The sequence below is a fragment of the Eurosta solidaginis genome, chromosome 1, assembly GCF_040869045.1.
Source record: "Eurosta solidaginis isolate ZX-2024a chromosome 1, ASM4086904v1, whole genome shotgun sequence".
Taxonomy (NCBI): Eukaryota; Metazoa; Arthropoda; class Insecta; order Diptera; family Tephritidae; genus Eurosta; species Eurosta solidaginis.
Genome location: NC_090319.1, coordinates 61,111,562 through 61,137,648, shown reverse-complemented (window position 1 = coordinate 61,137,648; position 26,087 = coordinate 61,111,562). Strand labels below are relative to the sequence as shown.

Here is a 26,087-nt window from a genome sequence, read left to right as displayed (position 1 = left end):
TTTTATTTCAGTGGTATGATCTTTCTGTAGTATGTACTGTTTTTTTTTTTTTTTTTAATTTATAGAAAGAAGTTAAATTTAACCGAAACTGAGTTGGCGGAGAGAATACGTATTCAACGTCGCAATGCTAAGAAAAGGTTTGCTGAGAAAAATAAAGTGAAAGTATTACATTTCGATGTGAAATTCTATAAGAAATACAAATCAAAAATTTTGAAAAACCATGAGGAGAGGAAAGCCGAGAAGCGTAAATCAGCACGAGGAAATTACCGTATGGCAAAAGCAAAGAAAAGCAAATTGATGTTAGGGTTATATGATGCGGAGTCAAAGATTGAATATTTGGATATGGGAGATTTAGAAACAAAATGCGAATATTGTCACGCTCTCACGTTCAAAAATTAAATGTCGCGTTCCAAACATTCATGTTGTCACCCGCGTAAAATTTCACTACCAAATCAAAGATGACAACAGAGTAATGCACAAATGGTGGACTCTTGAATTTCCGTTGAAGTAGAACTGCTACAACAACGAAATTGAAGCTCCCGCACTCATACCTAGTATAAAAAAGTATAAACATATAAGAGAGGTCAGTCTGCTGCTTTGTGAAATAAAAATAAGGCAGCTCTTTTAATCGCAGAAAAAAAATTTCCTACATTTTGGTAAACTGACGTCTCTTCTATATTTATCCTCTTTGCTATAAGGACCTAGCTTCATTTCTAAAGGACTAATTAAACTTCCTTAACCTTAACGTCATAGTCGTAACCACACCCATAACCATAATCTCCTCCAATGTGATCGAATAATGATGCCTTAATCTAAAAATCGTGAAAATTTCATAAAAATAAAGAAAACGCATAAAAATTACAAACATATTCCACAAAAAATAAGTCTCTTAGTCATAACGCATCCAAAACAATGAATAAAATCTACAAAAATGTATTAAATGCACCAACTCAAATATTTTTAGGTTATGGATATGGCGAGAAACCAAAAACCAATTTGTTGGCTATGGTATGGTTAAGGCATTACCGTTATGGTATGGCACTATTAATCGATTACATTGATTTCCATAAGGTAGGTTCGATCAGCTGTTTTATCTGGTTATGGCTTTATGGTTATAAGTCACCATTAATTGGCCCTTTATCCGTCCAAATTTAGAGTAGTAGTTATTCTCGCTGATAATCCTGGCTCTCAATCAGAAGAAGTCCAGAGAATATATACATAAAACTACCTTCTGCAGCTTTAAACAGAAATTTGTGTATGACCAAAAATATAAAGTCAGTCCACAAAGGGTAAATACAATTATTTAAAATTTTTTAAGGTAAGAATTCATACAAACAATAAAATTTAAGTTGATAGTTCTACCATATTTGATTTGCCTTGAGTAGGTCCGTGAATTACTTACTTACTTAATTGGCGCTTAACCGTTTAAACGGTTATGGCCGTTCAACCAGGCGTGCCAGTCCCGCCTTCGCTCTGCCAACTGATGCCAATTGGTCACACCAAGGGAGCTTAAATTGTTTTCCACCTGGTCCTGCGGAGTGTGGCCGCCCTCTTCCACTGCTTCCATAGGCGGGTTCCGATAGGAACACTTCCTCAGCCGGAGCGTCATCTTTCATTCGCATACAGGGTTGAAAGCCGTCTCGAAAATCGAACCGGTTCGGTTCAGTGGTTCGAACCACTCAGGCAAAACTTGAACCGGTTCGAGGCAAACACTGCACAGCCGAACCGGTTCGGTTCAAGTGGTTCAAACATTTAATACCAAGTTTTGATAGTATACAAAATTTTAAATTCGTCACTTGATCTGTGCGCAACCAACCATCGTTATGTACCTACTAAGCATACAAATAAAATACGGTTATTGAGATCAAATCCATGTATATATTTATTTATAAAACTTAACAAAAGGGTTTGTTGATTATTATAAAATGTAAGGAGCGAAAATGGTAGAATACATGACTATACCTATAGGGAATATTTACAACGCATATGTTCTGCACTTAAGAAAGTAGTCGTATTTTTAAGAGAAGAAAATCTATTCAATTAGCTGCTTTCCATATACATATAAAACATACCTACTTAATTTTAAATGCGAGATTACTACAAAAACTAAAAGATATTCTTGAAAATGTAAATGTCTTCTTTGCTTTTTTTAGGCATTAAGCTTATAAGTGTTGATATACGGTTACGTGAAGAATAATATGGTCTCCCTTTAAAACGGCATTGTTCCCAAATTATATTTATTTATTATTTTTTAATAATTCCAATTTAAAATATCGTTCTAACTATAACACAAACTATATATATATACATTTCAAAGCTTACACAAAGCTCCCAACAATTAATAAAATTTTCATCAGTTTTCCAGACTTATTAAAATCTTCAAAAACTAACTTTAGTGTAGTACTGTGCCACTTTCAAAAGAGTGTTCGCATTTTTTTCCATTGAACAAAATTTGTTTTTATATGGAAGATATGTGCAACAACCTCGGGGAAACATATTAAAAAAAATTAACGGTAATTCTCATCTACTTGAAACTTGCACAGTATTACGCTACAATTGCATGAGCTTCAAGACTGCACACTCAGAAATTTTCTAAAAACTGTTAACAAAAAGTTCAGAAAATTGATGAAAATTTGATTAATTTAACTTTAAAATTTTTATAATTATACATATGTATGTGGTTTGTGTTATAGTTCGGACTATGTTATAAATGAAAAAATGTTATAAATGTTATTATGTTATGCACGAGGTTTGAACTCATGTTGTAAATTTGTTTATTTTTTCACAAGGTTTTGACCACAGGATAAAACAGTAGACGCTATTACTATCTAAAGTGACAACTCAACGTTGCCATCGAGAAAAAATTTATGCAATTTTATCTTAGAGTTGTATTTTCAAGCAAATTTGGTGAATTAAATAAGTTAAGTGATTTTTGTTGAAACTTTACTTTGAACCGAACCGAACAATTTTTTTTGGTGGTCTTCGGTTCGGTTCTTTGAGTTAAGAAAAAAACGGTTCGGTTCGTGATTCGGTTCAAAGCCCCAAAATAGCGGGTGGTTTGGTTCATGAAATGGTTCGGTTCGAACCGGGTTTCAGCCCTGTTTGCGTAACATGTCCTAGTCAGTGTAGCCGATGCGTTTTAAATCGTTGGACAAATGGGTTTGTTCATAAAATAGGAGATTAAAGGGCCAACTAATGGTGACTTGTAACCATATAACCTTAACCAGATAAAACAGCTGATCGAACCTACTTTATGGAAATCAATGTAATCGATAAATAGTGCCATACCATAACGCATGCGCCATAACCATACCATAGCCAACCAATTGGTTTTTGGTTTTTTGTCAGAACCTTAAAATATTTGAGTTGTTGAATTTATTAACTTTTTGTATATTTTATTTATTGTTTTGGATACGTTTTGACTAAGAGACTTATTTTTTGTGGAATTTGTTTGTAATTTTTTGCGTTTCCTTCATTTTTATGAAATTTTCACGTATTTCATGTTAAGGCATCATTAATGGATCACATTGGAGATAGATATGGATATGGGTATGGTTACGACTATGGCGTTAGGGTTAAGGAAGTTTAATTTGGCCTTTAAGCAGTACATTATAAGATTTATGTGAGTGGTTGGAAGATTGAATTTATTGATTGCGAACGGGGTTGCTGTTGTGCTTATTTCTTTCCTTTTCATATCCCCCTGTGTTCAAAACAATCTAATACACAAACCATGAAAATGGCGTTTCGTTCAATATACGTTAAATCGCCATTTTGGTTCATGTTCTTGGAAGAAACGACGAGTAATTTTCTCGTTTTCTTTCCATTTTCATAGAGTTCATTTTCAGAGACAGCGGTGTAGCAAAAGCAGATTAAAATAAATTTACCACAAAAATAAATGTTGTAAACATTTCGCATTCGAGTTTTGACATTTAGAAACGCCAAGCCGTTAAAATTTTATAAAAACTTATAGAATTAGCAAACAAAGCGAAGTAAGTAAATGCAAAGCAAAATATAATGTGCAAAATCACAACCGTATCCGAATGTGTCCTTAATTATACGCATATCTATACAAAGTGTAAATTTGCCGGATTGTGGTGTTCTTAAATTTCTTTTATTGGATGGAGGATGCTTGATTCCACCAGCAATGTAGAACGAGAGTGCAATATATTCCAGCAGTACAGTTTCTCCTAGATATTGAGGCTTGACGTTTCACTGCAGCAAAGCAATTGTATGGGTTGTTTGACACGTTGTAGGGGTGCAGAGTGTCTTAACGAATATCTGTTGTGCTTTTGGGAGAACTTTACTCTTGTGCAACATTTCGAAAGCTATGCCAGTTCTATGTATGAACACCACAATAAGGAATTTTGGATCCCTTGTAACTAAATGTATGGTGCAGCAATCTTCTAATTATTTTATTCTAGAATTTCGATTATCTGCCTACTTACATCCATATTAACGCATACTATTTGTCAACGAAATGGGAGAGATTAAATCAGTGAAAGTGGACAACTGGGGTGTCTTCTTTCTACAGAAACTGCAAAATTTCTTCAACAAAACTGATTATTGCGACCTAACATTGCAGTTTCGTGATAACTCACAATTGAAAGTGCATCGTTTAGTACTCAGTGCTTGTACGGATTATTTCAATGTTCTCGAGCAAAATTGTGAAATGGTGGACGATGCCCTAATTATGCCCAATGAATTGCAAGCGGATGTTGTGGTGCCCATAGTAAACTTTATGTATACGGGTACATTAGAATTTGAATTAAAAATGTATGGTAAGCTGTTACGAACAGCTAAAGATATGAATATGACAGTTTTGCTAAAGTTACTCGAAGCTCATCGACGTACAATGGAGGGTGTGAATCGAATGCAACGCGTAAGTACCAATATCGGTTTTTTCGGACTGCTATAAATCAAAATTTCCTTATTTTAGCCGCCGAGTCCGAAACCCTTAAGACGTCGCGTGCCTGGCACTGGACCATTACCAACCGTACAGCAACACTCCGGTCATCAACCTCGTTTTTTAGCTTCACCCAATAGTGTAACACCCGGAATTCAGCGTCGTGTCCTACCAACTAAAGCGAATTCACAACAAAATCAAATCAATCAGCAGATCGGTCCAACATCATTAATAAGAGCAGGTCATACCGCTGCCGCAGCCGATTCCGTGCAGAACCGCGCTCCATATACCCAACAAAATTTACATGAAACTACTATTAAACAAGAGCCAGGTGAAGAACCAACTCCAACTTCGCCATTCGAACAACTACGCAAAGGTTATAACAATAACAAACGACCAGCCAGTACATCTTCATTATCGCCTCCGACCAAAAAACTAAACATAGAAGATGTTAAAGAATTCGCTGAACAACAACGTATGCGTAAGCAAATAGCTGCAGAATATGGTGAAGATCAAGGAGCTGAGTATGAAAGTAGCATGTTGGAGGATGATATACATAATGATGATGACGATGATGATATGGCCACCACATCTGCCACTGCTAATGCTAGGCAAACACAAATGCAACATGGCTCTACTACCATCACAATTAATCAAAATGAGAAGCCGCCAACTATTGTTGTTAAAGATAGCTCTAATTCTAAAGTTAATCATGCCAAAATAATCAAAGAAGTGCTACGCCAATATCCGCATTTGGTCAAAAGTAATAAAAATATTAAATTGAAAATAATGCCAAGCTCGGGTGATCAACCACAAAAGATAATTGTAAAAAAAGAACAATTGGAAAATATTACGGACGAATCACCTAATGAGTCCTCAACTCAAACGCAATCTGTTTTGCGAGTACAGACCTCTTCGCAAACATTACTTAAACCAATTGAAAAATCTCATACAACTGCACAACAAAGTAGTTCACAACAGGCAGTGGTTCCAAAACTGTCACCATCACTAATACCGCCACCAGCACCAGCAGTGCAACAAAAATTACCAACAATACCGGCAAGTTCTGCCAATGTAACAGTTGTGTCAGCAACAACATCCGCAGCAGCACCACCTGCACAAAAGCGTCGAATTGATAGTAAAACAATGCATGCCTTAATTGCATTAGGCGCAGAAAATACTACTGGACCATGGTTATGTCTACGTTGTGGCGTTAATGGTCGCCCAATAAGTATTCCATCATATCGTGGCTTTCGTCGTCATTTAATAAACACTCACAAAGAGCAAATAGATCCCGCATTGTGTGAACATTGTGGTTGGCGTTCAAGTAATAAACGTGAACTTCATTTCCACGCGGAGGTAGAACACAAAGTAAAGTCAACATCTTATACCTTCCCTCTATGTCTATTATGTTCCAAACAATTTTTAGATACAAATACTTTAAATCAACATATGTTATGCGAACATCCAGATGAGAGTAAACAACAATGTATTTATTGTAATAAAATATTTGCACGTGAAATTCAATTATATAACCATATGAAAACTTATCATAAAAAACAAGCAATTGATGATGGTATCATTGATTATTCTGATGAAGAATTTCCTGAATCACAATATATAGATGAACCTATATCACAACAAGTTGAAGATACTAATAAAATTACGATAGAGAAGAAAGAATCAAAAATAAAAATAATTTCTGATATTAGCCTTCCAAGCGCAGGATCGATTATAAAACTAGAAAGCAATAGTATTTGCAGTGATGCAAATGCCCAAATTGGCATAACTGATAGTCAGGAGCAAGAATTTATCGCAATTACTAATAAAAGTACAGATATAAGCAGTGACGCACCAAAATTTGTCACTGTTGATGGCAGCGAAATGGTTTTGACCGACGAACAACGTCAAGAAATAATGGCACAATTAAATCAAGAACATGGTGCAAGTGGTGTTGTAATGGTATTGAATGAGCCGGGCGAATACACAACAGGAACACATTCCGCTTTAACAGCAAGTGATGATAACGTAGGAAATAGTGAAAAGAAATCACCACATGTAGAACGAGAAAGCGCACACGAAGCTGAGCCTGAAGATGAATCTTTGGAAGATGAAATAGGGAATGTTGCTCCAGAGAGATCAACTGCAGAAGAAGAGATAGGTGATAATCAGATATATAATGAAGTACATGCTACGGCACAGGATGCGCATACCGATGCTATTGGAGATGAGAAAAAGAACACATCTGGTTTAAGTGTCGCTTTGGACGAAAGTAAAGAGTCAATGGAGAATTTGGAATGGGCTGAAAATTTGATTAGTGCTCACGAAATGGCTGATCAAGAATTAGAGGAAATTGAGAAAGTCAAGGTAAATATTACTATATTATGACCAGGGAATAACTGCTAAGCCGATAGAAGTGATATGTTATATATTATATATGTACCTCAGCGGGTTAGGGGGTCAGAATATTCCCGCTGTAGGTATGCCTGTCGTAAGAGGCGACTAAAATACCAGATTCAAGGGGCTGTGTAGCGCAACCCTTCAGGTTGCCGCGCAATATATAGCTTCTCCAAACCCAATTGTCATCCTCACTTATCCGCGGAGAATCCTGTTTCACTAACAGACGAGGCTCTGGCGACCCCAAGCTCCTCATGGAACTTGGGGGTGGGGAGGGAGGTAATGGCCTGAAGGTTTAATGTGGCCACATAAATCGTTCCCGAGATGGTCGGGCTAGCACCTTAATGGTGCTGTGGTACCGGAGCGTACCGGATCTGTATCCGGCAAAGAACTTCCCAAGGCAGTCGGTTCTATGTACCGGAGCGACTCGGGATTTTTCCCGATCAAGGACTGTCATTTCAGTGTGACCCCATCTAATTTGTTTCGTCCCTCCCACAAATTGTCATCCTCCCAGCAGCTCCTTGCAGCAGGACTGCTCCATATTCTCTTACTCCGGGAAGGCATCGAATCGAATCCGGGTCCGCCTCCTGACCCCGGTCCTGAGAAATGGTTTTGCTGCATCTGCCGGTAAAGAATATTTTTAGGACGGTCATACTCTGTTCAGTGTGTCTCGTGCAAGGGATGGTTGCATCGGACAGGTTGTTCTGGGCTTCATCTCAAAACCCGACGTCCACGTAACTTTTATAAATCTTTTGTGGCTCATTGCTGTTCACGCCCAAGGGCGTCCCGTAGTCTACGCCTTAGCGCCCCCCCCCCCCCCCCCACCACTACCCCCCAGCAGCCCCGCTGCTCAGCAAGCCACAACAAGTACCCGCTGCTGCTCGCGCCCCAAGGCGCCAACAACTCAAACAGCTGATACCACTCATAACTACTACCTTCGTAGTAGAGTTGGTAGCAATGCTGAGCATCAGCGCCTGCCCCCGTCTTCTCCCCTCCTCCCCCCCCCCCCCCCTTTTTTTTTTTCCGGCAGCAATCGTGCATGTCAGGGAAACAGACTCTTAGTCCCTACCTCCGTTTGCACCGTCTGCCAGCACAGAATATATAGGTTTGCGGCATCCGCCCAATGCAGCTCCTGCCTTGGGTGGTGCCACTTTCCCAGATGTTCTGGTCTCCGCGACGGCAACCCCCCGACGGGTTTCATCGCGCCATGTTGGCAGGTCGCAAACCCAAATCATCCGGGTACCCCAATGCTTGCCCAAGGACGCCCAGTCCCAGGGCCACAACAGCAATTGCGTCCTGGCCTTCCACAACCCAGGCGTAGTCACCCGTCACTTACCCCCAGAGTGGCGACGTCTCCCCTTATGCACTTCAGAATCCTGCAGCTAAACTGTAATGGACTAACTGGGAAGATTACGGAGATAGTCGATTTCATGAAGCGGCACAACATCCGCATTGCTGCGATTCAAGAGACTAAACTCACAGCAAGATCTGCATTGCAGACCTGCTCTGGGTATAACGTCCACAGGAAAGACCGCGAGAGCGGAAATGGAGGCGGTCTCGCGTTTATCATACACCACTCTGTGCAATATTATATATTTGATCCTGGCATCGACCGCAGGGACAATGTCTTAGAACGTGAAGGCCTATCTGTCCGGTCAGGCGATGCAAACCTAGAAATCATCAACATCTACATCCCTCCTGCCACCTGTGGCCCTAATATCAGGGCCTTACTCACTGGCAACAATCGCATTATCTTAGGTGATTTCAATGCCCATCATGATCTATGGCATTCAAACTTGCGGGCGGGCAGTAGGGGTGAGATGTTGGCGGATCAAATAGAAGAAACGACGTTCTGCACAATAAACGGAGACGCCCCCACACGTATGGTAGGAAGCTGTCACAGCTCGCCAGATATCTCAATCGTGAGCGTAGAACTCGTAAACTGCGTCAACTGGCAGCCGATGGTAACATTGGCATCCGACCACCTGCCCATACTTATTTCGCTGGAGCGTACCGCCGACTTCATCGTCACTGAAAAACGCACTTTCATAAACTTCGAAAAAGGAAAGTGGGAAGAATATAAATCCTTTACAGACAGCCGCTTTGCTGCCCTCCCTATCCCGACTAATTGCCGCCAAGGGGAGCGTGCCTTCTGTAAGGTCATTAAATCCGCCTCGGCACATTTCATTCCCGCCGGGAGAATTCCCGAAATCCGGCCCCACTTCCCGGCGGAGGCCGCAAACTTAGCGAGAGAACGTGACCTTATAAGACAGCTTGATCCAGGCGACCCCCAAATAAGGGATATAAACCAACGCATCAAATTGCTTGTGGATGAACACAAGCGGGCGAAATGGGAGGAGCACCTAAGAGGTTGTAACCTCTCTACCGGTGTGGGTAAACTTTGGTCCACCGTAAAGTCCCTATCGAATCCGACTAAGCACAAAGACAAAGTTTCCATCGCCTTTGGCGACAAAGTGCTGTCGGACGCGAAAAAATGCGCGAGCGCTTTCTGCCGACAATATATAATGCATCCTACGGTCGACAAAGATAGACGGAGAGCCAATAGACACGCACATAAACACAAATTCAGCGCGTCACCAATCACCATCACCGCTAAAGAGGTTGAGGACGCCATTGGTCGTGCTAAACCATCCAAAGCAGTGGGCCCAGACGGCATAGCTATGCCGATGCTTAAAAGCCTAGGGAAAGAGGGTTTCAAATATTTAGCGCATGTCTTCAATCTGTCTCTTTCCACCTTTGTCTTCCTGAGAAATGGAAAATGGCCAAGGTGGTCCCGCTACTAAAGCCTGGGAAACCAGCTAACATAGGTGAGTCGTATCGTTCGATATCTCTCCTATCGCCAGTGGCAAAGACGCTTGAAGCCATTTTGCTCCCTTATTTCCAAGCAAATTTGCAGCTAGCCCCTCATCAGCATGGCTTCAGAAAACTCCATAGCACTACCACCGCGCTAAATGCCATTAGCACCCAGATAAATTGCGGTTTAAATCAATACCCCCACCATAGAACAGTACTCGTAGCGCTAGACCTATCAAAAGCTTTCGATACGGTCAACCATGGATCGTTACTGCAGGACCTGAAGGGTCTACCCTTCCCCCAAGTCTTAAAAGGTGGACCGCAAGGGTCTACCCTTCCCCCATGTCTTAAAAGGTGGACCGCAAATTATCTGGGTGGTCGGCAGGCATCGGTGCAATTTAGAAACGAAGCATCAAAACCAAGGAGAATTAAACAAGGGGTGCCACAAGGTGGTGTCCTATCCCTACTTTTGTTTAATTCTACATATCTAAGCTACCTTCACCACCGGAAGGAGTCACACTCGTTTCCTACGCCGATGACTGCACAATAATGGCCACAGGCCCAGGCCCAAAGATCGATGCGCTATGCAATAAAATAAACGGCTACCTCCCTGATCTCTCCAGTTTTTTCGCCTCGCGAAACCTGGCATTATCACCGACTAAATCTTCCGCGACCTTATTTACCACATGGACGCCCCAAATATCGACCATTTTGAACATCCACGTCGATGGCACTACGCTACCGACTTCCTACACCCCAAAATCTTGGGTGTGGCGTTTGATCAGGGTCTACATTTTGGTGAGCACGCAGCCGCAATTGTTCCAAGAATTCAGAGCCGTAACAAAATCCTCAAATTCCTCGCTGGCAGTACTTGGGGAAAAGATAAAGAAACGCTCATGACTACATACAAAGCAATTAGCCAGCCGATTACGTGCTACGCGTCACCCATATGGTCGCCAAGCCTAAAAATCACCCACTGGAAGAAACTACAGGCCTGCCCAGGGAGAGAAATGAGATGCTGACCAAACAGTTCCTGTTGAATACCCAGAAACCTGGGCATCCCAACAGACATCTGATTGATGAACCAGCACCGCCTAGGGGCTTAAGGAGTCATCTCCGTAAGCATTTTGAGGAAATACGGCACCTGAGAACCCAGCCGTATGAAGTGAAAAAACACAAGCAGGTCCTTGGTGAACTCCATAAACAGGCGTCGGACCTTTATGCCGGGAATTGCCCGATGAATCCAGTGCTTAACGAAAATTATCCAAAACTTGCGGAAGAGGAACGCATACTCCCCAGGGAAACGCGTGTCCCTCTTGCTCAACTTCGTTCTGGATACTGTAACAGGTTAAACTCTTACCTATCCAGAATCAACCCCGACATACAAAATGTATGCCCCGCTTGCAACGTGTCCCCACATGACACCAACCATCTCTTCAATTGTAATGTGGAACCAACGCCTCTAACACCCCTTTCCTTATGGTCCACCCCTGTTGAAACGGCAAGTTTCCTTGGACTCCCGTTAGAGGATATTGATGACAATTTGTGATCGGTCGCGGCTATTAGGTGGGGCGAGCATTGCTACAACAACAACAACCATTACATCGATAACACTCCCCAAAGCCTTCGGGGAGCAACCTTATCGCTACAACGACAACATATACATAAATATATTTAATAAAAAAAATACATTAATTAGCTTAAAAAACAATTTATATCTTGAGAATAAGTTTCTCTCAATGAAAAACATTTATTTAATAATTTGGGAAAAATTTAAACAACGTGACATCAGGACGGACAAGGCGACAGCTGTTTCGATTATACCTTGTAAATCTCTTCAAAGCCTTTTCTCCCGGGAGTGGGAGTCGAACTCGCACTCCTACGATAGTTCAAATGGTTATAAACTTCGTATGCAATTATGTGTTAAAGCTATGCTTGGTACGGCGGTTTTCAAAGAAACTTTGGTTTTGTTGCTGTTTTCGTTCTATTTATAGAACTACAACGAATTAACCAATTTTGTCTGTTTGTATGATTTTAATAATCGGGGATTGCCCATATTGCTTTTTTAAATGTATGAAAACATTTATTTGAAGCAATTTTTTAATTTTTATAATTTATTTAATAATTTGGGAAAAATTTAAACAACGTGACATCAGGACGGACAAGGCGACAGCTGTTTCGATTATACCTTGTAAATCTCTTCAAAGCCTTTTCTCCCGGGAGTGGGAGTCGAACTCGCACTCCTACGATAGTTGAAATGGTTATAAACGCATTCAGCTACGTCATGCCTGTTGTAAAGTTTTTCCCAATTGCCTTCTTTTTGCATATTTTAATCTTTTACACATTGCATACTTCGTATGCAATTATGTGTTAAAGCTATGCTTGGTACGGCGGTTTTCAAAGAAACTTTGTTTCTGTTTTCGTTCTTTTTATAGAACTACAACGAATTAACCAAATAAATGTTTTCATACATTTAAAAAAGCAATATGGGCAATCCCCGATTATTAAAATCGTACAAAAACATTTAATTTTTCGTAATTTTTTTCTTTGTTTACAAAATTTATTCTTTATATATTGTAGGAAAACAAAACCAGTGATGCAATAAATCAAAAGTTGAAGGAATTAACTGGTGATTGGACAGAGGACGAGAATGAAGAAGAGCATGAGGATGAGGAGTTGGCAATGAATACGCCGAACACTGAGAAAACTACGTCAGCAGCATCTCCTGGTAATACTGATACAAATATATCAAAGGTCAAAGACCACGTAGACAACTCGAGGAAAGAAGATACAGAAATAGAGAAAACTGCTGAAGAAATAGTCAAGCAAACTATTGAGCAGGAGAATAGAACAGAAGCAGAAACTGAAACCCTGGATGCTGCTGATGATAATGATACTGCTGAAGATAATGATTGTGCCGGTAGCCAAAACACAGATGATCACAAGAGCGATGTAGACAACTTTGACACACTTATGAAAGATTTACACAAAGATGATACGGATTCAGTCAAAGTAAAAAGTGCTGAAGAAGAAGAAATCAGTGCCGATGAAGAGAAAAACGAAGAAAGTGTTTTAGAAAAGGATGAACATACAATAAAAGAAGATATGCTAACTAATCCTCTAAAAGAAATACCCACTGAAGAAGCTGAAAAAACTGAAAATGTAGACGATGCTAAAAGAGATGATGAAACAATAGCTTCAGCTGATAACATTATGACACTTGAACGTGATGTTTTACTAGATGAGCTTATTGGTGGTGATACAGGATGTGTGCAGAATGATGAATTCATTACAAAAGCAACAACACCTGGTGAAAATAGCGCTTCAAAAGCAACAGTCGATGAACCAACACCAGAAGTATGTATTGATACTGTAAATGTAGAAAATGCTGAAGCCATGGATGTAGATGAGGTTCAGGCTGAAGATGATATAGAAATGAAAGAACAGCTCGCTACCGTAACAGATGTTGATGATAAACTAGCTAATAATAAAAATGTAGTAGATGATGTGCACGAGGCTAAAAAGGGTGCTACTACCAACAGTGAAAAGACAAGAACGAGTGAAACTGATGAGGCAAAAACGTCTGAACGTGTCAAGAGTCTTATCAGTGAGTGGGCAGATGATGAAGAAGAGGATGAGGATCAAGAAAAAGACACTAAAGCGGCAGCTGCTGATACTGGTACTACTACAACAACAGTAGATGAAGAGCAACTTTGAGAATTAGATTTAATTACGATGTAAGTTTTTAACTCGAAACATTTAAAAAGAAATAGGTCCAATATGAAGTTAGCGAAGAAGAGGGAATCATAGATGTAGAACAGCACGAAAAATTAAAAATTGCCAAAACAGCAGTAAGCAAAGTGCATAAATTTAGTTGCAGACTAATTAAAAAGCTGTTAAATTATGTATTTTAAAATCGAACCATGATTTCGCTACTGCAACTGTGGAATATTTTTCTAAATTGTAAATGATTACCTTTAATTGCATTTGAACGTTTTTGTTACAATTTAATTTGCAGCTATGCAAGACGTAGGAATTTAAATATTTACAGAATTACATATATTTAAATGAAGATTAAATCTTCTATTTTTATCTCATTTAACGAATTAATACTGAACATACAAATAATAAAAATTGTATATGTTCTCATGTAGCACGTAATGTTTCCACATCATCATACTGGCAAAAACAAAAATTATTTTACACTGTCGGTAAATAGCTGTTGGAAAGACGGTTCAAAATTAAGTTGATTGACCTACTGTCGCAATGTTGTTAAGGCTTGCTTAGACTATGCAACGTCTCGGACTGTTCCATCGGCATATATATTTTGTTTGTTTGTTAAAAAATGGTTTTGTCTAGCAACTTTATACTCTTCCTCAGTAACAATATATTAGGCCAAATGTGTGGCTTTTGGTTACTTATTTTTATTGCGAAAATAGCCAAACAATATGAAATGATTGTAGTTCATTGTCTGGTTATAGTGAATACGCCACAAAATATTAAAATTGTTTTTATGACATATTTGTTGTAAGAAGTCTATACAACACTTGTTGTACTCAACTTTTCACGTAATGACCGTTGTAAGGTATGACCTAGTAAAATGTTTAGATTCAATATTTGCAAAATCAAAAAATCATTATTTCAATTCACTTTCTGCTAATACCATAAATGAATTTTCATAAATTTAATTAATACGTTTATATGCTAAACGTAAGTTGCATATCATACTCACAGGCATACATATATACACATTAGACTGGGTCGATTTATTAACTGATATCGCGCCATCGATTTTTCGATAGGATTTGGGCTCAGGAAAAAATGTTCCACTACGCATACCCAAAAAAATAATTTTCGAGCCTCCGAAATTTAAATTTTTTTTGAGATTTTTTTTGAATTTGATTTTTAAGGGTTTTTTCATGACCTACTAAAAAATTTTCATTTGATTGTAAAATTTTCATGTATACCCCGTCCGACCCAAAATTGTCCGCTAAATACGTTTCTGGGTATACATATGAACATTTTTTTAGTAGGTCGTGAAAAAAAAAACCTTAAAAATCAAAGTAGAAAAAAAGTAAAAAAATGGCGCGATGGCGCGATATCGGTTAACTTTCGTCCATACAAATCGACCCACCCTAATACACATGGTTTGTTCACTAAACTAAAGGCTAAACGTATACAATTTATTAAAATGTAGGTGTGTAGCTTTTTGTATAAAGTAATGAATTATAACCCACATAGAAAATCATCCTCGTGTTCCAATAAACGTGAACCAGATACGGTTAGAGATTTAACATGCAAATGCAACAACAATGTATTCCATATGGCATATTAAATCTCTATCCGTATCTGGTTTATGTTTCATTGGAACACGAGGAATGATATGCACAAAACTTACACGCCTTCGCATAATTATACCACAACTCATATTGGCATGTTTGAGCGATTGATACCATATATGGTTTTGATTTTAATATTTTTTTCTTCAAAAAATTTTTATTTAATTAATTCGAAATTAAATTTCACCAAAGATTTAGATTAGCGTTGCGGATGTGGGTGATGTTAGTTGATTTTATAAACACAGAAAATGTTTTAAGCGATTTTTTCCTACAGATCGGTTAATTTCCTAAAAATATAGTTTATTAGTGATTTGTGAATTACCACCACTCAATAAAAAATCAGAAATGGGCCATGCAATTTTTATGGAAAAAGAAAATTGCGATGAATCAAGTAGTGCCTGACATTGAGATAAAAATCTGAAATTTTTACACGCTAATTTTGGCGTTGTTCTAAACAATATTTTCTGTATACCAAAAGAAAGAGTTCGTTTTTGTTTTTTTTTTTGGTCAGCTCTAGAAAACATCTACTAAAAATTTAACTTCAATTTCCCTAAAATTTCCGTAATATGGCCATTAGTGATGTTTGTGTGTGTATGCAAATTTTGAGCGATCAGCTCTTAATTGCGCTACTTGGTAAAGTTTACAATGGTGAAAAATCTTTCTATTCCTCCTTTGCTCCTTTGCATTGTGAATTCATACAAGTGGCGAATGTTTGATAAAAACGTTCACAATAGTAAACAGCCTCGATCACCTGTTCAATCGCTGTTCGTTTACTTAAATCATTTGCTCAATAGTGTTTTTCAAAATTTGTTTAAGACGACTGGTACATTGCGTTATTTACATATTTTAAAATGTTTGCTTAGCTGGCTGCTCATATTTTATTTATTAACAACATTTTAAAAATTAATATTAATTTTTAGTCTAATTTTCTGTGGGTACCTTTGAAACAAAAGTTGTTTTGAAACATAAGTGAGCAATTCGTGGCACTTCAATTTCTTAACCGCGAGCAAAAAAAAAACCTTTCTTCCATTCTCTTTCTTTCTTTCCCCCAAAACCTGTTGGCATTTACAAATTTAATATCACACTAATATACTACTAAAAGTGCTTTCCTACTACAATTTTCGTTGAAGGAGATTGAATTATTCCCCGTTTTCATTACTTCATAAAAGCAACCCGTCCAGATTTTTTCATTTGGGTGTCAACAGTGGCGTAGTGAGAGGGGGAATCAAGGGGCATCTTACACCGGGCGCTACTAACAGGGGGCGCCAAATGGTCCGCAAAGCAGAACTTCCTGGATAATTTATTTTTATTATAACTGATTTCTGGATAAGATTTTCTATACTTAAAAATGCATGCATATATCCGGAACACTTGCGACAGGTTGTGGAATAATTGAAAGCATATATCTTTTTTTTTCACTTTCAACGTTACGATGGAAATTATTAAAAAACGGTTTAACAAAAACTGTCAAACGTGAACCTGAAACACGATGGAGCGCCAGAATACAAGCGGTTAGCGTTATCGTGGATGGGCTAGAGAATGTAGTAGATCGCTTAGAACAATTAGCAGAGGACACTAACACGACAAGTGACACCAGAAGCGAAGCTACAATTCCGTTGCAAAATATACTACATTTTAGTTTCATAACATTACTTCATTTCGGGTATGAAATCTTAAGGAGGATTGATCATGTGCAGCTCAGACTACAAAATACGAGGATGAATTTTAGAGAAGCGTATCATGATCTTAAATCATTAGCGACTGAACTATCCGAAATTTGAGACACTCTCTGTGAAGAAGCAATAGAAAAACCGAAGTATATTTGTGAAAAATGGGATATTGATATAGTAAAACGTGTAAGAACGCGCTGCAAAATGCCCGGAGAATCGGCTAGAGATGTTGATCTTTCTCCAGAATGTCAAATTCTCGCGTTATGAAACGTATTCTCGATCGTCTCCAACAAGAAATACATACAAGATTTGCACGACTAAATGACCTGAATTTTAAATTTGGATTTCTCTTATACATTGGAAATATGTTAAACAAGGATAATAATGACTTAGAAAGACTTGAGTGATTTGTACAATACAGAAAAGAAATTGAACGTAAAACTCCGCTAGAATTACTTACTTTTATAATATCGTATGGGAAGATGTTTTTCCAAACTTGCGACGACACTTCAAATACTCTTGACAATCTCAGTATCAATTGCTAGCTGCGAACGTTCATTCAGCAAATTAAAACTGATTTTGACATATTTACGATCGACGATGGGGCAAGGTCGGCGAAGTGACCTAATATTATTAAGTGTGGAAAAAGAAAAATTATAATGAAAAATTTTGATGATATCATTGATATATTTGCATCCTCGAAGGCAATCAAAATTTGCACATAGATATTAGTTTTACTAATGTATTATAATCATATTATTATTAAATATGTATTTGAGCCTACTTATATAGATGATATATTCAGCCTACGACTTTATTGGTTAAATATTTTTTGAAAATATAAAATTATATTGTTTTGGTAACAATGTGGGGAGGGCACCAAAAAAATATACCCAGGCGCAAGAAAACCTCACTACGCCACTGAGTGTCACTTGTCATCATTGGAGAACAAACCTCAGTAATTGAATCATGCGCCACTTATTTGAATTCACAATATACGCAGCTATATTCAACATTTTTCTGAGATAAGCGAACCAAAAGAGAGTGAAATTATTTTTACGTGTTATTTGCATTGTTTTTATTGGGAAAAAAAGTTGATGAAAAAAAATGTCAATCTCATTAATTTTAGGTGAACATTGGTCTCGCTTTTTTTGTGTGAAATTGTTGTTGTACTTTGATGTTCTGATAAATTTCGTCAGTTTTTCAAACTGGCAATCCAAGACAAAATAGTGTCACATGGTTCAACTATATGGTTGGCTCATCTGTACAATAACAAAATATGTCTGTTCAAATTGTCAAAATCTGTTCTTGGTGTTGGTACAAATGGTGTGGAATGGAAACATAAAACTTAGCAGTTTTTGTATGTGTAATAAAATGTTGCCAAGTTGAGTTTACCATCTTTTGACAATCCCATCGACCATGCAATGAAATAAATAAAATCAGCTGATGAGATGAGCCAACCATATAATTGAGCCGTGGTAGTGTCATATAAGTATTCCCACTCAGCATTTAGATGATAAAATTTTGAATTTCCCTACATATAAATACAAATTGATTACTCTTTCTGACTAAATATTGAGTTATCATACAATTGAACAAAAGAAATAATCAAATATGAATACTTTTGATGATCAAACACTAAAAAGCATTTTTCGATCACTTTTTGGAATCATTTTTGAAGTCCTTTGATGAATAAATTTTAATATTTCATAAAAACCAACAAAAAGAATAATCAAATATGCTTACCTTTGATGATCAAAAACTGAATATAGTTTTTCAATCACATTTTGGAATCATATTTGAATCAAATGTAGTCACTTAAGGTGATCAAAATTTTATAATCATTTTAATTCAGCTTTCTGAATCTTTTCTGACTATATTTGTTGACTGAATAATGAATTTTATACTTGTTAAAATTTTACTTTTCATTGAAAATCTTCAGCCCAATTCTAAACAAAAATTCCGTGCGAGTTTTTTCCCTTCTCTCATTCCTCGTATTCTAAATAAAAATTCCTTGTGAGTTTTTTCACTTCTCCCTTTCCTCCTATTCTGAACAATGTTCGAAAAAGCGGAAACCGGTTATGTGAGAAAAGTAGGTATTATGAATGTGAGGGAGAGGGAGATTTCTTTGCCATTTCATAGGAGTTTTTTCACTTGTTAAATTAAAGGGAATGCATCAAAATAGTTAAAGGAAATTGGTTCTTTTAAGAAAGAACATTTATTTGTACAAATTTGTGCTAAAATGTGTATGTACATTCTACCACAATATTCTCACTGTTAATACAACAACAACAACAACCATAATATTCTTTATTTTAAGTAGAAAAGTATATCATAAGCAACATAAGAGCTCTTGGGATATTTGATGCAGCCATCCAGAAATTGCGCAAGGATTTTTAAGAAGGCTTACATAGATTTCGGCATATGGCGAAAGGCCAACTCAACTCGACTTGGCCGCCAGAAAATTGCTTTGCTGAATGAAAGCAGGCAACCCCAGCGGATTTGTGTTATCCCGCTTTCTTCTTCTTATGCTCCTCTGTTGATGTTGCTGTGGCACAAATTCATTACTCATTTCAGCAAGGCGAATACATACCAGGTGTGGCAAAGCGAATTCAACCAATTCACCGTGCAGAAGAATGTCAAGTCAAAAGAAAATTTTCATAGATTTCGATTAACTGATATTTTGTTGTACAAGGCTTTGTATGGAAAATTATCAAGAAGAAGCAATCACCTGTTGGGTTAACACCACCTCTACTGAATTCGCCTTGCATTTCAGTGAATAACACATGAAATGCAATACTGTGCATTGTTTATATTTTATTTCTTATTTTCGAACATATTTGCAACAATAATTAAGCTTTTCAATTTTTTAAACGAAATAAGAAATGCGCAACGAAATTTCAATTCACAAAATAGCTGACTTCGAAAATTCGAAATTCCTATTCCCCAATTATTCCTAATCCCAAAAAATTGGAGGAATTTTTCCGCGGGAATAAAAAAATCCGCGAAAATAAAATTCCGCGAGAATATTTAGAATTGGTCTGCTTATTTTTTCCACATACACACATTTTTTCAATCATGAAGTTAACAAAAATATGTATGTATATAAAAAAATATGTATGTACATATATAAGAAGTATGCGAACGAGGAAACCGAAGAGTATAAAAGTAGCACAACCTGAGGCATGAGAATCAGATTTATTTAAGCACGCTATCAGTTGCGAAGTATAAGTGTTATTGGAAGTATTTTCAAAGTAGTCTAATAAAGATCATTTTGCATTATTGAATATTGGAGTTATTTTTTCAACAGTTTAGCGATACGAACATTAGTAGAAGGTGTAAAATAAGCGGAATTTCACTAAATTCGTTACAATATAATGCAAATGATGCTCGTGACCGAAGATTTCCCTAACCATTTCTCCATCTTCGGTGAAGATGTACCTGGATATGTCTTCAACATCCCGTACCGTATCGTATTTTAAGATATTGACGATCATAGCTGATGTTGGATGTTGCAGTCGTAGGTGTATATCGGTCAAGTTTGTTTGCGAGTGACCTGTGGTTCAAATAGCTCACTTCCGCATGCTTCTTCCCCTGATGAAATAAGATTATTATTAGGGGTGGGACTATTCGATTAAAAATTATTCGAATAATAAACTCTTTTTATAATATATTTAATAATTTGGGAAAAATTTAAACAACGTGACATCAGGACGGACAAGGCGATAGCTGTTTCGATTATACCTTGTAAATCTCTTCAAAGCCTTTTCTCCCGGGAATGGGAGTCTGAACCCGCACTGCTACGATAGTTGAAATGGTTACAAACGCATTCAGCTACGTCATGCTTTAGTTGTTGTAAAGTTTTTCCCAATTGCCTTCTTTTGCATATTGTAATCTTTTAAATTAATACAATAAACTCTTTTATTCGCCAGGTATTCGTAATTCGAAAATTATTTATTCGAATTTTTTATTCGTTTATTCGATTTCCTTTCCTTATTATTCGAATAGTGCGCACTATTCGAATAGTAAAATAAAAAAAAATCTGTTTATCTTCCGCTCATCGCTTGTACATATGAGCATGCACATGTATGCATACACGAGTATGTACACATAAAAGTATTGCAAAAAGCAAAAAATTTAAAAGAAAAGAATTTAACCCGTAAGGAAGAATACTCAGCTAGTCCAAGCATCAACAAAATTAAATAAAAAATAAATATAATACCCACACTAACGGTAAAAGTAGGTGGGATTTTTATTTCATATAAACCCTTTGCACAGTTTCTTGAATACATATACATACGCATAGAGATACCCACATGCACTTGTATATGAATCGAATTTCAAAGGAATCTGCAAGAATACAACATGTACATATGTTAGAATATACTTATATGCACATTTGGGTATTTATATTACAGCGTTTAACGCGTTCAAGGACAATCAAAATTTTAAAGAACGGCAAAAACGGACAGACAGCCGTTTTGGAAACTAGTCACTAATTCCACTAGAATTTTGTTATGTTTAAAATGGATTGCTTCAAATTTTTTTTTCCAAAGTTTTCAATTAAGTTAACATTGACCTTAAATAACTTTTGATTCATCAGACTTCGCAAAAAATGTTGACAATGAAATGTAAAATTATCTTTTTAATGGCGACGAATTAGATGTTTATACAAACCAAAAGATATCATAACAGAATTTTACAATACAACTTCAATACATACATATGTATGTATATGGGAAACAAAAATTCCTACCATATTAATCTTATTGCAATATGTACATGTACCATTATGTATGAACATTTACACACCTGTTTACTAATAAACAAATTTCTATGATCAGTACAGTGGTAAACGACCCCGATATTTCTAGCTTAAGACTCAAGCACAACTTTGGTTACGTATATATATGTAACTAAATAAATGAATATTAACAAAGCAACCCCAAACAAACAAAAATATATGCACGTATGCATCTATACACACATAAATATATGTACGTATACATACATGTAGATGCTCATATGTATGTACAAGCGATGAGCGCAAGATAAACAGATTTTTTATTTTATTATTCGAATAGTACTATTTGAATAGTGCGCACTATTCGAACAATAAGGAAAGGAATTCGAATAAACGAATACAAAATTCGAATAAATAATATTCGAATTATTTGAAACGAATAAATTTATTCATTCGAATAATCCCACCACTAATTATGTAGTATTTTATTTTGAATGAGATATGATCTCAACCAAAACGATTGAAATATGTTCACGAATATGATCAGAAAATGACGGTGAAAAGCAGTCAAATATTACTCTAAAGCAATTAAAGCTCAATTTTATGATATCAAATATGAATAAAAAGCGTTTCGAAATAGGAATCATAAATGATTACTCAAGAATAATCACATTTAAGGTACATTTTTCTCCCGACGATACATTAATTTTCGAACAGAAAATGCTTTTAAATTTGAACGTTTTTAATCATCTTGGGGTATGGTATTTAAATATTTTTTTATCAAAATTTTCAAAAAATGCTGGCTGGGTTACATTGAGTTAAAGAATTTTAGTTGAAAAATGAACATGGAAACAATGTAGTAATAAACAAAACTATTAAAATATTTGACAGTTAAATTTAAAATACATACAATTTGGTTACTAACAACATGAGTAGACTTAATAAATTTTTAAATTCGTTAGCATAGTAGTAGTATCTATAAATTATAAATTTTTATTATTTTTAAAAACTACTTTTATTTAATATATAGACATTTAGTATATTCTCACAACCGCCAATATTTAGCTGCGTATTTAATTTATCTCGGATGCATTAATTACCTTGCATACACAACTATTAAGGGGATTTAAAAAATTAGTATATTTATGCAGATTTAAGTTTTTGCACTTTATCCTTATTTTTTAATTATACAAAATTTATTCGTCTATGCCTATATGCTTAAAATAGAAATACACATAATTTACATACATACATACATATACTATGCAATATTAATATTATAATAAAAAATGAAAGGCAGTTGTGAAAGTTAAAAAATATCCCAAAAGAGGGATAAACAAACAAAGTGCATCAAAAAGGCAACACTGCCGCACAGTGGCATTTTTGCATGATTTAGACGCGAAAAATTTATAACTCCCTGAAAAATTAATATATTTCATTAAAACAAAGTGTATATGTTTGTGTCCCTTACCCCTTACCTTCAGTGCGGTTAGGCGAAGGGGGGTTTGAGGGGTTGGACCGCCTCCCAAAATTTCGAATTGACCGCAAACAAAAACTTTCTCATAGCCTTTCGTTCTTTTGTTCACAATTGAACAAAGCAAACTTTGCAAGACAATTCTCTTTGATGTAATTCACTTGAATCCATCTCACACGAAGCTTGGATAAAAAAAATCTAACTTTACTGCAGCATTCATCGTATAATCCCTCGTCTCTAGTTACTTCCTCTCTGAAACCTAAAACAGTACAAACATGGTCTAAAACGGCGTTATCCTTTTGCTTTTGGCCACGTTCTGCAACCCACACCTCATACAACTCCCTCTTTGTTATATCAAAACGAGGACCTACGGGGGTGAAGAATCATTTGAGTTATATGTAATAATATTCAATTACGAGCCGGACCCGTGCGCATCTTGCGCAACCCATACAAAAATGTCTTATCAAATATCAACAGAAATCAGCTATTCTATCAACCAATTAAAACGTACAGCTTGCGCTGCCATATGGCGTATGGTAGCAACTGCCTGTAATGCAGTACAAATATTCACAATAGTGCCATAGTACAAATAGATTTCTTTGTGTGCTCACAATCGTTTATTTTTAACAAATTATTTTAATAAAATATAGCTAAACAAAAGCACTACGACCAAAATTGCCCAAAGCTCGCTAATAGCCCGAATCTCCATCTTTACAACAAAACCTTTATTTATAGATTTGGATTCCAATTAACAGCTAAAAAGGGACCCGTACATAAAAGCAGCAATTAGAAATAATATATATGATATTGTGGACATTTTAAAAAACAAAATGCATTCAAATTAAAAATAAAATGACTTGAACATTTTTATTTTTTCGCGTCTATACCAAGCAAAAATGCCATTGTGTGCCGTCCATAGCAACAGTAAAAATGCAGTAAAGTTCACTTTGGAATTTTGATGCCAATAAATTTCTGCTATTACAATTTGCTCTTTATCTAAAAAAAATACTCATCTATAATTCATGTTAAAAGATGCAACAAGGTTTTAAATTTTAGGTATGCTTGAAAAATCTTAAATTTTCTAAAACAAAAATTAAGTTTTCTCTGATTCCAATTTGCATACTCTATTGTATTTTTGCAATGGATGGCAGAACACCCCATACCATATAGCTTTTGAGGTTTCAGCAATAAAATAAACTGCTTTTTAGTACATCTTGTTTGCATTTTACATGATTATAAGTTTAAATTTTATTTACTGTTGATACAAAAAACTCTTTTTTTGATGCCATCCGTTCAAACATTATTAAGATAAACATAAATGTATGCGTTTGGCTGGCATATTACATAAAATACACGCATAAACATTGAAACATAAATGCCCTAAGCATATAAGTGAAATGTATACTTCGGTAACAATAACCATTCAAATTCTAATAAAAAAACACATAAAATATACTAGTAACGTTACACTGTTTTCTATTGCTTTTAAGTAAGACAATTTTTAAACCCTTATGCAGACATAAACTTGTTTAGAGAATAACCATTCCAAATGTTAGTTACTTAACTATCATCATCTGTAATTAAGAAACAAAAGGCGGTAAATAATTTTAGATGTGCATATTAGGGTGGGTCGATTTGTATGGACGAAAGTTAACCCATATCGCGCAATCGTTTTGTCGATAGGATTTGGGCTCAGGAAAAAAAGTTCCACTACGCATACCCAAAAAAATAATTTTCGAGCCTGCGACTTTGATTGTCATGGTTTTTTTTCATGACCTGCTAAAGAAATTTTCATTTGATTGTAAAATTTTCATGTATTACCCTGTCAGACCCAAAAATGTCGGACAGGGTGTACATATGACAATTTTTTTAGGAGGTCATGAAAAAAAAAGTCGAAAAAAGTAAAAAAAAAAATGAAATTTCGCAGGCTTGAAAATTATTTTTTTGGGTATGCGTAGTGGAACTTTTTTTCCTGAGCCCAAATCCTATCGAAATATCGATGGCCCGATATCGGTTAATAAATCGACCCAGTCTAATGCATATATACGTACACCTGCTATTAAAAAAAAATAGCAGCAGAAATGATTTGTTAAATTTTATCAGTTTTCTTCTTTAGTGTACATAATTTTCAAAATAACTAAAATAATTTGTATAACAAAAACTTAATAAACCAATTTCAAAAATATTCGCATATTCAATGAATAAATAAAAAACCATAGTGAGAGGCGTTGGTTCCACATTACCATTTGTATATCGGGGTTGATTCTGGATAGGTAAGAGTTTAACCTGTTACAGTACCCAGATCGAAGTTAAGCTAAAGGGACGCGCGTTTCCCTAGGGAGAGTGCTTTCCTCTTCTGCTAGTTCTGGGTATTGTTCTTTAAGTACTGAATTTGCCGGGCACTTCCTGGCATAGAGGTCCGCAGACTGTTTGTGGATATCACTGAGGACTTGCTTGTGCTTTTTTGCTTTATACGGTTGTGTTCTAAGGTGCCGCATTTTCTCATAATGCTTACGGAGATAACCCCTTAAGCCGCTGGGAGGTGTAGCCTCATCAATCAAATGTCTGTTGGGATGCCCAGGTTTCTGAGTCTTCAACAGAAACTATTTGTTCAGCATTTATTTCCTATAAGTAATTTTAAGTAATGACATATTCCGCTTTGCATTCATTATTTTTGAAAATATATCAGTATCTGAAGACAAGCTTTCAACAACGAAAAAAATGAATACGAACGAAGAGCTACGTA

General features: G+C 36.3%; 2 protein-coding genes across 3 annotated transcripts in view; one reads left to right on the top strand and one right to left on the bottom strand.

Moving 5' to 3' along the window:
- Positions 1–24,803, top strand: Cp190 (centrosome-associated zinc finger protein CP190). 2 transcript variants are annotated; one of them, XM_067792393.1, is made up of 4 exons: positions 1–137; positions 4,422–4,879; positions 4,937–7,270; positions 12,695–24,803. In XM_067792393.1, exons 2-4 carry the CDS (start codon positions 4,478–4,480, stop codon positions 13,829–13,831), a joined length of 3,873 nt encoding a protein of 1,290 aa, XP_067648494.1. In that variant the 5' UTR covers positions 1–137; positions 4,422–4,477; the 3' UTR covers positions 13,832–24,803. The 2 variants fall into 2 exon arrangements, with proteins under 2 accessions (XP_067648494.1, XP_067648485.1); XM_067792384.1 differs by lacking the exon at positions 1–137 and adding an exon at positions 3,814–3,989.
- Positions 18,174–26,087, bottom strand: part of Zip88E (Zinc/iron regulated transporter-related protein 88E) — a 42,170-nt gene continuing 34,256 nt past the window's right edge. The window contains exon 4 of the mRNA XM_067792406.1: positions 18,174–24,915. Coding sequence (XP_067648507.1) covers positions 24,902–24,915 — 14 coding nt within the window. The 3' untranslated portion in view covers positions 18,174–24,901. The remainder of the gene's footprint in view (positions 24,916–26,087) is intronic.

Bases quoted from the DNA above. Each gene is read 5' to 3' on its own strand.
- Cp190 (XM_067792393.1), top strand. From the start codon at position 4,478: ATGGGAGAGATTAAATCAGTGAAAGTGGACAACTGGGGTGTCTTCTTT. The intron at 4,880-4,936 runs GTAAGTACCAAT...TCCTTATTTTAG, and splicing joins GTGTGAATCGAATGCAACGC to CCGCCGAGTCCGAAACCCTT. The intron at 7,271-12,694 runs GTAAATATTACT...TATATATTGTAG, and splicing joins AGGAAATTGAGAAAGTCAAG to GAAAACAAAACCAGTGATGC.